At 44.6% G+C, this 14,926-nt stretch overlaps 1 protein-coding gene across 20 annotated transcripts in view; it reads left to right on the top strand.

Moving 5' to 3' along the window:
* The window catches only part of ATP6V0A1 (ATPase H+ transporting V0 subunit a1), a 63,743-nt gene that overhangs the window by 34,356 nt on the left and 14,461 nt on the right, over positions 1-14,926 (top strand). For 12 of the 20 annotated variants that reach the window (XR_012425854.1, XR_012425855.1, XR_012425856.1 and 9 more), the window contains exons 12-18: positions 1,037-1,176; positions 1,732-1,886; positions 2,319-2,409; positions 5,997-6,115; positions 7,755-7,971; positions 8,245-8,352; positions 14,757-14,864. Coding sequence is in view for 14 of the 20 variants with exons in the window: in XM_045374818.3 (XP_045230753.2) it covers positions 1,037-1,176; positions 1,732-1,886; positions 2,319-2,409; positions 5,997-6,115; positions 7,755-7,971; positions 8,245-8,352; positions 14,757-14,864 (938 nt within the window). In the remaining 6 variants the exon portion in view is untranslated. Of the gene's footprint in view, positions 1-1,036; positions 1,177-1,731; positions 1,887-2,318; positions 2,410-5,996; positions 6,116-7,754; positions 7,972-8,244; positions 8,353-9,825; positions 9,901-14,756; positions 14,865-14,926 lie in introns of all 20 variants that reach the window. The other 8 variants (XR_006693014.3, XR_012425853.1, XM_045374815.3 and 5 more) reach the window with 1 other exon arrangement.

Raw genomic sequence — 14,926 nt, forward strand, 5'->3', positions numbered from 1 at the left:
TGGCCTGCCCTGGGAGCGGGGTCCCACGAGTTACAAGAGAATCAAAGAACAAACCAATGTTGTCAGGGTTACACCTTCGTTTCCTCTGTTCTTCTTTGTTTAAAATATTATCAGAGCTGCCAGGCACAGTGCCTCATGTCTGTAATCTCGGATACTCAGGAGGCTGAGGTGGAAGGATCGCTCAAGGCCAGGAGTTCAGCACTAGCTTGGGCAAAATAGTGAGATTCCATCTAAAAAAAAAAATCCTCTATCAGTAATTAAAAAAAAAAATTGACTGGGCATGGTGGCTTATACTTGTAGTTCCAACTGTTTGGGCGGCTGAGGTGGGAGGATAACTTGAGTCCAGGGGTTGCAGGCTGCAGTGAGCTGTGATGGCACCACTGCACTCCAGCCCGGGTGGCAGAGCAAGACCCCATCTCTCTTTAGAAAAAGTTATCAGTAGCTCAAATTTCATTAGCTACTTTGAGAAGGTGTGTTGATTCTGCCATGAAAGATTTTCTCTGAGAGTCCTATCTGTCTGGCAGCTGGGGAATAAGTCACCTTATATTGATCTTAAGAGTGTGGAAGGCTGCCGGGCGCGGTGGCTCACACCTGTAATCCCAGCACTTTGGGAGGCCGAGACAGGCGGATCACAAGGTCAGGAGATCGAGACCATCCTGGCTAACACGGTGAAACCCCGTCTCTACTAAAAAAATACAAAAAACTAGCTGGGCGAGGTGGCGGGCGCCTGTAGTCCCAGCTACTCGGGAGGCTGAGGCAGAAGAATGGTGTAAACCCGGGAGGTGGAGCTTGCAGTGAGCTGAGATCCAGCCACTGCACTCCAGCCTGGGCGACAGAGCGAGACTCCGTCTCAAAAAAAAAAAAAAAAAAAAGAGTGTGGAAGGCTGAGCATGGTGGCTCACGCCTGTAATCCCAACACTTGGGGAGGCTGAGGCAGGTGGATCACTTGAGGTCAGAGTTGGAAAAGAATGTGGTATTTGTGGAATTGCTATGGTTTAATGTACTTTGTATTTTTCTTTTTTTGGTTTCTTTATAGCTCCATATACTATTATCACGTTCCCTTTTCTATTTGCTGTGATGTTTGGAGACTTTGGTCACGGCATTTTAATGACCCTTTTTGCTGTGTGGATGGTACTGAGGGAGAGCCGGATCCTTTCCCAGAAGAATGAGAATGAGGTATTGTTTATGTTACATCTGATTGAACTGAAATTTTGTAATTTCCCAAGCATTCATTATGAAAGTCATGATGTGGAAGTCTTTTATCCATGAATTTATCAAAAGGAAGTAGAGAAGTTATGTTCATTTTCACACCAAAGAGGACATGTGCTAGCTGGAAGTGATAGTGTGTGCCTGTAGTCCCAGCTACTTGGAGGCTGAGGCAGGAGAATCACTTGAGCCTAGGAATTCGAGACCAGCCTAGGCAACATAGTGAGACCCTATCTCTAAAAAATAAAAATTATTTAGGTTGGTGCAAAAGTTGTTGCGGTTTTGGCCGCCAAAAGAAATGGCCAAAACCGCAATAACTTTTGTACCAACCTAATAAAAAAATAGAGGCCACATCCTGTGAAAGTAACTGTCTCATTAGCATTGTATTTTGGTTTTTACTTCAAGCTCTCTGAATCAGGATGGGGTAAAGTAGCACCAGAGAAAGGGGCAGGTATTCTGAATAACATTATCACAATGTGAGCTGCAGTGAGTACATTCTCATTACTTCTTTCTTCTGGTTCCCAGATGTTTAGCACTGTGTTCAGTGGTCGATACATTATTTTATTGATGGGTGTGTTCTCCATGTACACTGGCCTCATCTACAATGATTGCTTTTCCAAGTCCCTTAATATCTTTGGGTCATCCTGGAGTGTACGGCCGATGTTTACTTATAATTGGACGTAAGTTGCAGAAGAAGCTAAAATTCAAAGCTTATTCATTTCATGTTCAGCCCTGATTTTTAAGACAAGTGGTAAACTGACACTTCTTTAGGAAGTAGTGACAGTGTCTCCTCATTCATGTTTCACACCGTGAGGTGCTTTGTGATTTGTTCAGCAAGTATGCAGGAACTAAGACTAGAAATGATTTTTTTTGGAAACTAAAAAATTCCTACTAGTTCCCTACTTGATTGTGTGTTTGTGTGTTTAATTTTTCTTTTTGTCATTTTGGATCCTTCAATCTCAGCTGCTAGTCTCTCCTCTTTATTTTTTCCCCTCCCATTTTATTGAAAAGACAAGATAGCTATAGCAGTTTATTTTGGGGTCAGTTTCTGGACCCTTGTTGTTTCCCTCTCTTGTTCAAAAATAAATGTGACTTTTTTCCTGTCATGGTAGTGAAGAGACGCTTCGGGGGAACCCTGTTCTACAGCTAAACCCAGCCCTCCCTGGAGTGTTCGGTGGACCATACCCTTTTGGCATTGATCCAGTAAGAGGACTTCCTTCCTATATACTAACCTCAAATTTTTTAACGGTAACCTGGAAGCAAGAGAATTAAAGTGAAGATAAATAGTTATGTGGGCTTTCGCTGGGCATGGTGGCTCATGCCTGTAATCCCAGCACTTTGGGAGGCCGAGGAGGTTGGATCACCTGAAGTCAGGAGTTCGAGACCAGCCTGGCCAACGTGGTGAAACCCTGTCTCTACTAAAAATACAAATATTAGCCGGACGTGGTGGCGTGTGCCTGTAGTCCCAGCTACCCAGGAGACTGAGGCAGGAGAATCTCCTGAACCTGGGAGGCGGAGGTTGCAGTGAGCAAGCTGTACTGCAGCCTGTGTGACAGAGCAAGACTCCGTCTCAAAACAAACAAACAAACAAAAATAGTTATGTGGGTTTTCATTGACATATTTTTGGGAAACCTTGATGTATGTATTTGGAGGACTTCTAAGCCATAAGAGACCCAAGTGCCTTGAGGAGCCACATACCTCTCCCTGGCACTGCTTATTTCCGAGTTGGTTAATAATATAAACTCTGGGAAGATTGATTTTCAAGACTGCTTCCCATTTCTTAATTTATTTCTGCTTACTTAGTTTGGTTTTTTATTTTTAGCAGATATTTTAACAAAGCAGAAATATATTTTTCCTGTGGATTTTAGACTTGCATTCTTATTTTTACAAACTTACACAAACATCCCAGAATTAATTTTTGTTTCAAATGCTTAGGCAAATTAAGTATGATCAAATCTTTTTTATTGTGTGCTGTAAAAATGGAGTGGTGGCAAGAATATAACACAGGGCATCTGGCTGCTGAGGAAAAGAGAAAAATAATACAGGCTGGGCAAGGTGGCTCATGCCTGTAATCCCAGCACTTTGGGACACAGAGTCGGGTGGATCACTTGAGGTCAGGAGTTCAAGACCAGCCTGGTCAACATGGTGAAACCCCATCTCTACTAAAAATACAGAAATTAGCTGGGCGTGGTGGCATGCACCTGTAGTCCTAGCTACAGGAGGCTGAGGCAGGAGATTTGCTTGCACCTGGGAGGAGGAGGTTGCAGTGAGCCCAGATCGTGCCACTGCACTCCAGCCTGGGGGATATAACAAGACTCCCTGGCAAAAAAAATAGATGGAATGACAACACCACAGGGCTACAATCAGCAAAACATAGACTGTGGGAAAATATATAAGATAAACGATGCAATTTCTTCAAAAAATATTTTGTAAGGAATAAAAAAGGAAAGATGGAAGGAGAACCTATAATTTAGAGACTCAAGAGATATATCTACAATCATAATGTATAGGCCGGGCGCGGTGGCTTATGCCTGTAATCCCAGCACTTTGGGAGGCTGAGGCAGGCAGATGACTTCAGGAATTCCAGATCAACCCAGGCAACATAGCGAAACCCCATCTCTGTAAAGTATAAAAATTGACCGGGTGTGTTGGTGCACGCCTGTAGGCCTAGCCACTCGGGAGGCTGAGGCAGGAGAATAACTTGAACCTGGGAGGCAGAGGTTGCAGGGAGCTGAGATCGCACCACTGCACTCTGGCCTGGGTAACAATGAGACCCTGTCTCAAAAAAAAAAAAATGTATAGACCTTATTAGATCTTGCTTTGAATAAATGAATTTAAAAAAAACAAAAAAGGTTTGGACACAATCAGAGAAATTTGAATATTGACTATATATTTCATGATATTAAAGAATCATTGTTGACTGGGCACAGTGGCTCATGCCTGTAATCCCAGCACTTTGGGAGGCCGAGGCAGGCGGATCATGAGGTCAGGAGTTTAAGACCTGCCTGGCCAAGATGGTGAGACCCCGTCTCTACTAAAAATACAAAAAAAATTAGCCGGGCATGTTGGCGAGCACCTGGAATCCCAGCTACTCAGCAAGCTGAGGCAGAGAATTGCTTCAACCCAGGAGGCAGAGGTTGCAGTGAGCCAAGATCACGCCACTACACTCCAGCCTGGGTGACAGAGCAAGACTCCATCTCAAAGAAAAAAAAAAAAAAAAGAAATCATCATTAGTGCATTTAAGTATGATGACAATGTTGTGGTCATGTTTTAAAAATAAGTCCCGGCCGGGTGCAGTGGCTCACGCCTGTAATCCCAGCAATTTGGGAAACCAAGGCCGGCGGATCATGAGGTCAGGAGATCGAGACCTTCCTGGCTAACATGGTGAAAACCCCACCTCTCAGTGGGCCGAGATTTTGCCACTGCCCTCCAGCCTGGGCGACAGAGCAAGAGTTCATCTCAAAAAAAAACAAAAAAGCCTTACTAGACAGGCGCAATGACTCAAGCCTGTAATCCAAGCAATTTGGGAGGCCGAGGCAGGCCTCAGGCCAGACCTGAGATCAGGAGTTTGAGACCAGCCTGGCCAACATGGTGAAACCCCATCTGTACTAAAAATACAAAATTAACTGGGCGTGGTGGCCTGTGCCTGTAATCCCAGCTACCTGGGAGGCTGAGGCAGGAGAATTGCTTGAAATTGGGAGGTGGAAGTTTGCAGTGAGCCGAGATCGTGAACACTGCACTCCATCCTGGGCAAAAAGAGCGAAATTCCATCTCAATAAATAAATAAATAGATAAGTCTTTTCCTTTTAGACATCCACACTGAAATATTTATGGGTAAAATGACATGATATCTGGACTTGACTTTATAGTAATATGGAGATGAGTGAGTGGCAGTAATCTTGTTTCACGAGTCCATAAGGTGATATTAATTTTTGAAGCATTCGCCTCAAAAGCAAGGTTAAAAAAAAATTTGTTGAAGCAGAGTGATAGGTGCATGGGGGTTTGTTATACCGTCCTGTCTGCTTAAGTATCTGTTTAGAATTTTCCATAATAAATAATATTGACGGCCGGGCGCGGTGGCTCACGCCTGTAATCCCAGCACTTTGGGAGGCCGAGGCGGGCAGATCACAAGGTCAGGAGATCGAGACCACCGTGAAACCCCGTCTCTACTAAAAATACAAAAAATTAGCCGGGCGCGGTGGCGGGCGCCTGTAGTCCCAGCTACTCAGGAGGCTGAGGCAGGAGAATGGCGTAAACCCAGGAGGCGGAGCTTGCAGTGAGCCGAGATCGCACCACTGCACTCCAGCCTGGGCGACAAAGCGAGACTCCGTCTCAAAACAAAAACAAAAACAAAAACAAAACAAAATAAATAAATAAATAAATAAATAATATTGACTAATAAATAAAAATTGTTGACCGGGCGCAGTGGCTCACGCCTGTAATCCCAGCACTTTGGGAGGCGGAGGCAGGTCAGGAGATGGAGACCATCCTGGCTAACACGGTGAAACCCCATCTCTACTAAAAATACAAAAAAATAGCTGGGTGTGGTGGCGGGCGCCTGTAGTCCTAGCTACTCGGGAGGTTGAGGCAGCAGAATCACTTTAACCTGGGAGGCGGAGCTTGTAGTGAGCCGAGATTGCGCCACTTTACTCCAGCCTGGGCAACAGAGCGAGACTCTGTCTCCAAATAAATAAATAAATAAATAAATAAAAATTGTTTTTTAAACAAAGGAATATTTTTCCCTTTGAGAATTCTTTATAATACCTATTTGTTTTCTTGGGTTATGACAGATCTGGAACATTGCTACCAATAAACTGACCTTCTTGAACTCCTTTAAGATGAAGATGTCTGTTATCCTTGGTATCATCCATATGCTGTTTGGAGTCAGCCTGAGCCTGTTCAACCATATGTGAGTTGTTCCACTTCTGTCATAAGAATGTGCATAGTTTAGAGAATGCTTTTGCCTAAAGAAACCATGACATCTTTGGGGAGGGATTAATAACTCAGAACCTCATTCTACATTATAGAAGTGCTTTTCTAAAAATTTAATGGTCTGGCCAGGCACGCTGGATCATGCCTGTAATCCCAGTACTTTGGGAGGCCAAGGCGGGTGGATCACCTGAGGTCACCAGTCTGACCAACATGGTGAAACCCCGTCTCTACTAAAAATACAAAAATCAGCTGGGTGTGGTGGCACGTGCCTGTAATCCCAGCTACTCGGGAGGCTGAGGCAGGAGAATTGCTTGAACCTGGGAGGCAGAGGTTGCAGTGAACCAAGATGGCACCACTGCACTCCAGCCTGGGCGACAGAGCAAGATTCTGCCTCAAAAAAAAAGTCTTCATGGCCGGGCCAGGTGCAGTGGCTTACACTTGTAATACCAGCACTTTGGGAAGATGAGGCGGGCAGATCACTTGAGGTCAGGAGTTCGAGACCAGCCTGGCCAACATGGTGAAATTCCATCTCTACTAAAAACACAAAAAATTAGCCGGGTGTGGTGGCAGGCACCTGTAATCCCAGCTACTCTGGTGGCTGAGGCAGGAGAATTGCTTGAACCCAGGAGGCAGAGGTTGCAGTGAACCAAGATAACACCACTGCACTCCACCCTGGGTGACAAAGCAAGACTCCATCTCAAAAAAAAAAAGAAATTTTTTTTTCATGGTCTTCAATGAGGCTTAATATTAGTCTTTTAACAATTTGCTGTTCCAGTAAAGATCCTTGAAAAAAACTTGAGCAATTTTCATCAAAGTAAGTGAGCTCTCTTTTTTTCCTTGATGTGCAACTCATAAAATTATTAACTGTGAACTGGGCGTGGCGGCTCACACCTGTAATGCCAGCACTTTGGGAGGCTAAGGCAGGTGGATCGCTTGAGCCCAGGAGTTCAAGACAAGCCTGGGTAACACGACAAGAGACCCCATCTCTACAAAAAAAAAAAAGTTATGAACTATGGTCTCAAAATGTACTAGATTTTTCTGTTCTCTTTCTCATGGAGAGAATCGTGGGGATGGTATTGCAGCCGTTCAAGGTTCAGAAGTTTGAGGCCTGGCACAATGGCTCACATCTGTCATCCTGCACTTTGGGAGGCCAAGGTGGGCAGATCACCAGAGGTCAGGAGTTTGAGACCAGTCTGGGCAACATGGCAAAACCCCATCTCTATAAAAAATGTAAAAATTAGCTGGGTGTGGTGGCGCATGCCTGTAGTCCCAGCTACTCGGGAGGCTGAGATAAGAGGATCACCTAAGCCTAGGGAGGTTGAGACTGCAGTGAGCCAAGATTACACCACTGTACTCTGGGCTGGGTGGCAGAGTGAGACCCTGTCTCAAAAAAGAAGAAAAAGCAACAGCAAAACAAAACCAAGGTTCAGAAGTTTGACGGTGATAGTTAATCCTGCATTGTCTCTGTTGCCTCCAGCTTCTGGTTGCTGCTGCTTAAAGTGATAAAGACGGAGTTCAGGGGGTATTAAATAGAAAAATCTAGTGAATACGCCATTCAGTGTAGGAGTGGCCCTAGGCCCATTTACCCTTAACATTTTTTTCTCTCTCTTTTTTAGCTATTTCAAGAAGCCCCTGAATATCTACTTTGGATTTATTCCTGAAATAATCTTCATGACCTCTTTGTTTGGCTATTTGGTTATCCTTATTTTTTACAAGTGGACGGCCTATGATGCTCATACATCTGAGAATGCACCAAGCCTTCTGATCCATTTCATAAACATGTTCCTCTTTTCCTACCCAGAGTCTGGTTATTCAATGTTGTATTCTGGACAGGTACGTCAACCCAGAGGCGGGCTATCTGAGATGATTATCCTTGATCAGGAAGCCAGATGTTTCTCTGACCCTAAAAAATTTATAACTGCCTTTCTATGGGACAATTCTAGAGCTTTGCCACAAAATGTGCTAATTATTTTGTGAAACTGGATAGTGTTATTCATAGATTAGTAAGAAAGTACTGTTGGGGCAAATTTGTGCCAGACTTGGAAACTGCATATGTGATCAGTAGACTTTTATATGATGTACCTTGTCCTTCTTCTTACTCTGCAGAAAGGAATTCAGTGTTTCCTGGTAGTGGTTGCGCTACTGTGTGTACCTTGGATGCTGCTGTTTAAACCACTGGTCCTTCGCCGTCAGTATCTGAGGAGAAAGCATTTGGTAGGTGTATTTTTATTGCTAAAAGTTACTAGACTTTTCTTTTGTTCAAGATAATTATGCACAAATCTGTATATCTGTATACTCTTTTTTTTTTTTTTTTTTTTTTAATACGGAGTCTCGCTCTGTCGCCCAGGCTGGGGTGCATTGGTACGATCTCGGCTCACTACAACCTCCACCTCCCAGGTTCAAGCAGTTCTCTTGCCTCAGCCTCCTGTGTAGCTGGGATTACAGGTGTACACCACCACACCTGGCTAATTTTTGTATTTTTAGCAGAGACAGGGTTTCACCATTTTAGCCAGGCTGGTTTCGAACTCCTGACCTTGTGATCCGCCCACCTCAGCCTCCCAAAGTGCTGGGATTACAGGTGTGAGCCACTGTGCCCAGCCACAAATCTGTATACTCTTACAACGCATTTGTGGCCAGGTGCGGTGCCTCACGGCTGTGATCCCAGCACTTTTAGCACTTTGGGAGGCCGAGGTGGGTGGATCACTTGAGGTCAGGAGCTCGAGACCAGCCTGGCCAACATGGTGAAACACTGTCTTTACTAAAAATACAAAAATTAGCCAGGCGTGCTGGTGCGAGCCTGTAGTCCCAGCTACTTGGGAGGCTGAGGTGGAAGGATCACTTGAACCTGGGAGGCGGAGGTTGCAGTCAGCCGAGATTGTGCCACTGTATTCCAGCATGGGGACAGAGTGAGACTCTGTCTCAAAAACAAAAAAAACCAACCAAACAAAACGCATTTATGTTATGTCCCAGCACGAGCACCGGGCCTGCCAGGTCAGAGAAACGTTTCTGCTGCTCAAGACATCTGGATTCAGCTTTGAGTAGCTGGGGTAGAGAAAAGTCACAAATATTTACCTTTTCTGGTCATGCTTTGCTCACACTGCACTCAGGAAAATGTAGGCCTGTGCCTGTCTAGATGTAGCATCAACCAAAGCCAAGCAAGGCTGCAAGAGCTGCAGACGGGTGAACTCACTCATGTGGTTTGCCTGAGCAACCACAGGACTGACATTGAGACATTTTCCTTTCAAATGAGACTGTGATACTTTCACTGACCAAAACATCCGGGAAAAAGGTTTGGTTTAAAGCACGTTGATTTTTTTTCTTTTTAAAAAAGCAGCATATGTATATATGTTTACTTAATGTCTGTGTATATATGAATTCTACACACACACACACACACACACACACACACACAGTTAAATTTGCTAGATGTTCAGTATCATGTGTAATTTCTGGGTATCCAATAGCACTTTCTTTACACTGCCTGAGAAAACCCAAACGATCTTGTTGCATGACTCTTAAACGGCTGTTAGATGATGACGCCTGTTGGAGAGCAGCTGAGTTACAAGACCCTCCTTCTCCCTTTTCTGACCATCTTCATCCTTCCATGTACCCTCCATTCGTCTCCCCCTTCACTCCCTCCCTCTTTTGTTTTCTCTCCCCTTCTTCTTTTCTTCCATTCACTATCAGGAAGGGCAACCTGTGGAGGCCCCAGTCAGCCCAAACCCGAGCCAACAGGGACTAGAGGCAGCAGCGGCTGCAACAGTGAGTGAATGAAAACCAACAAACCATCACATTTCATTTAAAGAGGTGGCAAACAGTGCAGCAGAATTCTTTTTAATTAAATTGAGAGCATGGGACATGTGTGCTCTTGGGAAATATGTCCTTGTTACTCACTGAGATGATAACAGAAGTTCCACCTCTTAGGGATAGATTCTGGCATCATCTTTAGTATTGGTCTACTAAGTTTCTATTCAAATATGTAAGTACAGGCATGTCCATAGTAACAAAGTGGCTGTTGTACCCTCACTGAGTCCCATCATCTTAATCCAAGATGGCAGCTCTTGGACTCACCCACTTTCATGTCTGCATTTTGTGACCATGTATTGGATGATTTTTCAGCATGGAAGCAAGAATATCTCTGATTCTTGAATTGATTTCCCTGCACTTTAGAGTTCTACTTTAGAGTGATGCTTGGACATTTGATCTTTTTTAGTAGTAACTTAACTTCTTTTTTAAAAGTGAAAGTTTATACATGTTTAGTGTTTTGTGAGAGACTCAGAAGACCTCACATGTCCTCAACTGTTCCAGTGAGACCTCCACTCTCCGATATGTTGTGTTTACTGTCATCTGGTGTCATAACCAAAGTGATCTGTCTTGATCCTTTCCTCTTCTGATACTAATTCAAGATTCAGTAACAGCACTTTGAATATTTGTCCTCAAAAACATCTTTTAACCTAAGTCTTACAATGCACAAATATATTAGCCCAATATATTCTAAGTTATGAATGAATCTATAAGATTGTAAAAGTCTCACCAGTAGTGATTACCCATTACTTCTATGTGCTAGAAGTATATACTTCTTTAAATAAAATGAAAGATTTAGATGGATAACCATTTCCTTCATTAAGTATTTCTGATTATTTTAAACTTGGAAAACTTCTTATGGTCATCCTTCTGGAACTAGTCTAAAAGGGCTGACATTTTGGGTCAGAAAAAATTTTAATTTTGCTGCTTAAAATACATTTTCAAGTAGGGACTTCCCTGTGAGAAATTTTAAAAACCTTTAGAACACATACTACCTATTGTCGATGTCCTTAACACATACTCTTCTTTCTGCTGGTCTTAGCATATATAAGATATGCTTCTGACAAGATCTTAATGCATTTAAGTCTGGCAACCTCTTCTGTGACAAATTCTAAGTTAAAAGTCCCCTGTCTGGAAACCAGCCCATTCACAGGGTCTTCTTACCCCACTGGTTCTTTAGCCAAACATCTGTTCCTGGAGAGCAGCCTGAAGGCATCAGGATGATCATTCTACAAGAAAGCCTCTGGATTTTTGGCCCCAGAGGGCTGAGGATATGAACAGTGATCTGATTTTGTTCTGTGCTTTGTCCCCTTGGTTGTCTGTGAGTGATATATCACAGTTTAATTTTTCTTTCCTTTTTTCTGCTGACATGTGTCTTTCATCCCCCTTCCTGTAACTCTCATTCCTGTGTTCTGAAGAGATCCTTGTTAGTGTCTGGCTGGGAAATTTAACCTATCTGCCCCTCAGTTTATTTGCTAGTTGGAGAAAGCTTCAGAAATGGCTTTCTACTTTGGGAGCCTTGGACCTTGAAGCCTTCCTCCTGTATCCTATAACCCAGCCTGGGATATGCAGGAGTCCCCTCCGGTGCCCTTTGTTGCATTTTCAGTCCACCTTCTGAGGGTTGCCAGGTGGAATATGTGCATGATCTGGAGGTATCCAGGCTCTGGTGGCCCACAAGTCTGACTGCACTTCAGAGTCATCTGGTAGACTCTGAATTTGTTTCTTAGGGTATTAAAACAAATAAGTGGAAGAAGAAATAAAAGTGGCCCATAATTTCATGGTCCTGACAATCCCCTACTGACATAAAAAAATAAAGGAATATGTGCACTTGGCTAGAGAATGCCTATAGTGCTAAGAAGAAAACCACCTGCCCCCACTGTAGTCCTCCTCTTCAAGGGGCATTGTCAACAGGTAGGGGCCTTGCCTCTGACAGATATCTGCCTGTCTTCTATTGATAGGTGTGTGTGTGCTCTATGCATGTAGAGAAAGACACATGAGGAATTGTGTTTTAAACTGTGGCACTCTTCTGCCTCTCGATTTATTATGTTTTTTAAAAGTTAGTGTATCTTGAAGATTGTTTCATAGTGATAATCACTTTTTTTTTTTTTTTTCTGAGATGAAGTCTCGCTCTGTCACTCAGGCTGGAGTGCAATGGCGCAATCTCACCTCACTGCAACCTCCACCTCCTGGGTTCAAGCAGTTCTCCTGCCTCAGCCTCCTGAGTAGCTAGGATTACAGGCATGCACCACCACGCCTGGCTAATTTTTGTTTTGTTTTGTTTTGTTTTGAGGTAGAGTCCTGCCCTGTTGCCCACGCTAAGAGTGCAGTGGCACGATCTCGGCTCACTGCAACCTCTGCCACCCCGGTTCAAGCAATTCTCCTGCCTCAACTTCCCGAGTAGCTGGGATTACAGGCACCTGCCACCTCACCTGGCCAATTTTTGTATTTTTAGTAGAGACGGGTTTCACCATGTTGGCCAGGCTGGTCTTGAACTCCTGACCTCGTGATCCACCTGCCTCAGCCTCCCAAAGTGCTGGGATTACAGGCGTGAGCCTCCGCGCCTGGCCTAATTTTTGAATTTTTAGTAGAGACGGGGTTTCACCATGTTGGCCAGGCTGGTCTCGATCTCCTGACCTTGTGATCTGCCCGCCGTGGCCTCCCAAAGTGCTGGGATTACAGGTGTGAGCCACCGTGCCTGGCTGACTATCGCTCTTTTTTATGGTTGCCTAGCTTTCCATAGGATATTCCACTGGATATGCCAAAGTCCTCTCTTTGATGGATGTGTTGGTTGCTCCCAATTCTTTGCTATCACAAACAGCAATGCAGGGAACATCCTTGTCCATGTGTCTTTTTTTTGTTTGTTTGAGACACAGTCTCGCTCTGTTGCCCAAGATGGAGTGCAGTGGCGCGATCTCAGCTCACTGCAACCACCACCTCCTGGGTTTCCGCGACTCTCCTGCCTCAGCCTGCAGAGTAGCTGGGATTACAGACCCCTACCTGCACGCCCAACTAATTTTTGTATTTTTAGTAGAGACCATGTTTCGCCGTGTTGGCCAGGCTGGTCATGAACTTTTGACCTCAGGTTATCTGCCTGACTCAGCCTCTCAAAATGCTAGGATTACAGGCATGAGCCACCACGCCCAGCCCCTTGTCCATATACCTTGCCAAAGTTTTACAAGCCTAGATGTTCCAGCAGTGGGATTGCTGAATCTCAAAGGGTTCATGCATTTAAAATTTTGATAAACCCTTCACAATGATTATACAATTTGTACTTGGGAACATATTTTGTAAATACAGATTTATTCGGCCCCACCCCAGAACTACTAAATTTACAATTTCTGGGAGGAGTATTTGAGAATTTCTATTTAAAATGCAGCTTTTGGGGTGATTCTAACGCAGCTAGTTCTCTGACCAGCATGTTAAGGACCACTGCTAGAGTAGGAGGGAGGATTTGTGCAAACACTTAGGTCTGAGCTGGGCATTAAACTGTGACAAGAGCTGTGGCAAGAAATGCACACCAGCCATCCTGGCTGACACGGTGAAACCCCGTCTCTACTAAAAAATACAAAAAACCAGCCGGGCGAGGTGGCGGGCGCCTGTAGTCCCAGCTACTTGGGAGGCTGAGGCAGGAGAATGGCGTGAACCCGGGAGGCGGAGCTTGCAGTGAGCTGAGATCCGGCCACTGCACTCCAGCCTGGGTGGCAGAGCGAGACTCCGTCTAAAAAAAAAAAAAAAAAAAAAGAAATGCACACCAGGAGGTAGAGCTGAGGATGAGGAGCACAGGGCAGCTGCGCAGGCCGCCTGTACACTGCTTGTGCTGCTGCCTGAAGGCCAGGTTGCTGGAGAGCCGCCCTTGAGCTCTTGCCTTGTTTGGCCCTCTGGACAGAAACCATATGAAGTGAATCTGGGGCTGTTGTTTAAATTCCTTTTCATGCTGTGGCAGGTTAGCACTAATTGGGGTCTGTGAGACTTAACTCATTTCTGCCTGGTTTTTGTTCCCAAAGAGTCTTTTTAGCTTTGGGTTTGGAAAAACTCAAGTTTTTTCAAATCAAGTTGACTTTAAAATTGTACTTTTGGAGACCCTACCAAAGACTGTGCCCGTGAATTCAGAAGAAGCAAATGCCCCGTCAGCGTCTGCCCGCATGCCTGTTGAAGAATTATTTTAACATTCCAGAGCCTTCCGCTGAAGAAAAGGAGCCCCCTCCTCATCTTTTTAAGCTCAGCACTCTCTAGCCACAAGTGAATATACATTAAGCCTTTTTTTCCTTCTCTGACCTTGGAAGTTCTTTGTTCCTGGGCAGAGACATGGTACATTTCTGGAAGAGGTTGCTGGAATTCTTGGGCTCCTGTTAAAAGCTTATCAGACTAGTGTACAATCACCATGTCATTTGGCCCCTCTTCCTCTTAGAAAGTCTAATTGTTAGTGCCAGAAAAGCTTAGGCCCTTGCAGGCTTTACAGATAGAGCTGTACTTGTAATGAGAATCTGTTCCTATTAAGGTTTTCATTCAAGCAGGATTCTCAATTAGCGTTGACCCAGGTGAGGCTGGTGCCTCTTGGCACAGTAGACAGAACTGCATATTGCCTCTGAAGCAGGGTAAGGTGATAACTGTAGGTTGGTCTGGGGCTGGGGAAGGTGGTGGTTGGGGTGGAACAGTTGTTTGATTTTACTTAGCTGTTCAGTCAGTGGGTTTTGTTTTTGTTGTTAGACTATATGCTTTTCTGAGGTTTGTGTTACTAACCATCGCCCTTCCCACCTCACAGAATGTCATGTTAAAGCCCAGGCAAATTCTACTCTTTCTGTTCATCTGTGTAGGGAACTCTCAACTTTGGTGGGATCAGGGTGGGCAACGGACCGACAGAGGAGGATGCTGAGATTATTCAGCATGACCAGCTCTCCACCCACTCAGAGGACGCAGATGAGGTAAGATCCCGTGGTGTGGGCTTCCTCTCCTTCCACCTCGGGTCAGCCCTAGTCTTGTGTAC

This window comes from Macaca fascicularis, chromosome 16, assembly GCF_037993035.2.
Source record: "Macaca fascicularis isolate 582-1 chromosome 16, T2T-MFA8v1.1".
In the NCBI taxonomy this organism is placed as follows: Eukaryota; Metazoa; Chordata; class Mammalia; order Primates; family Cercopithecidae; genus Macaca; species Macaca fascicularis.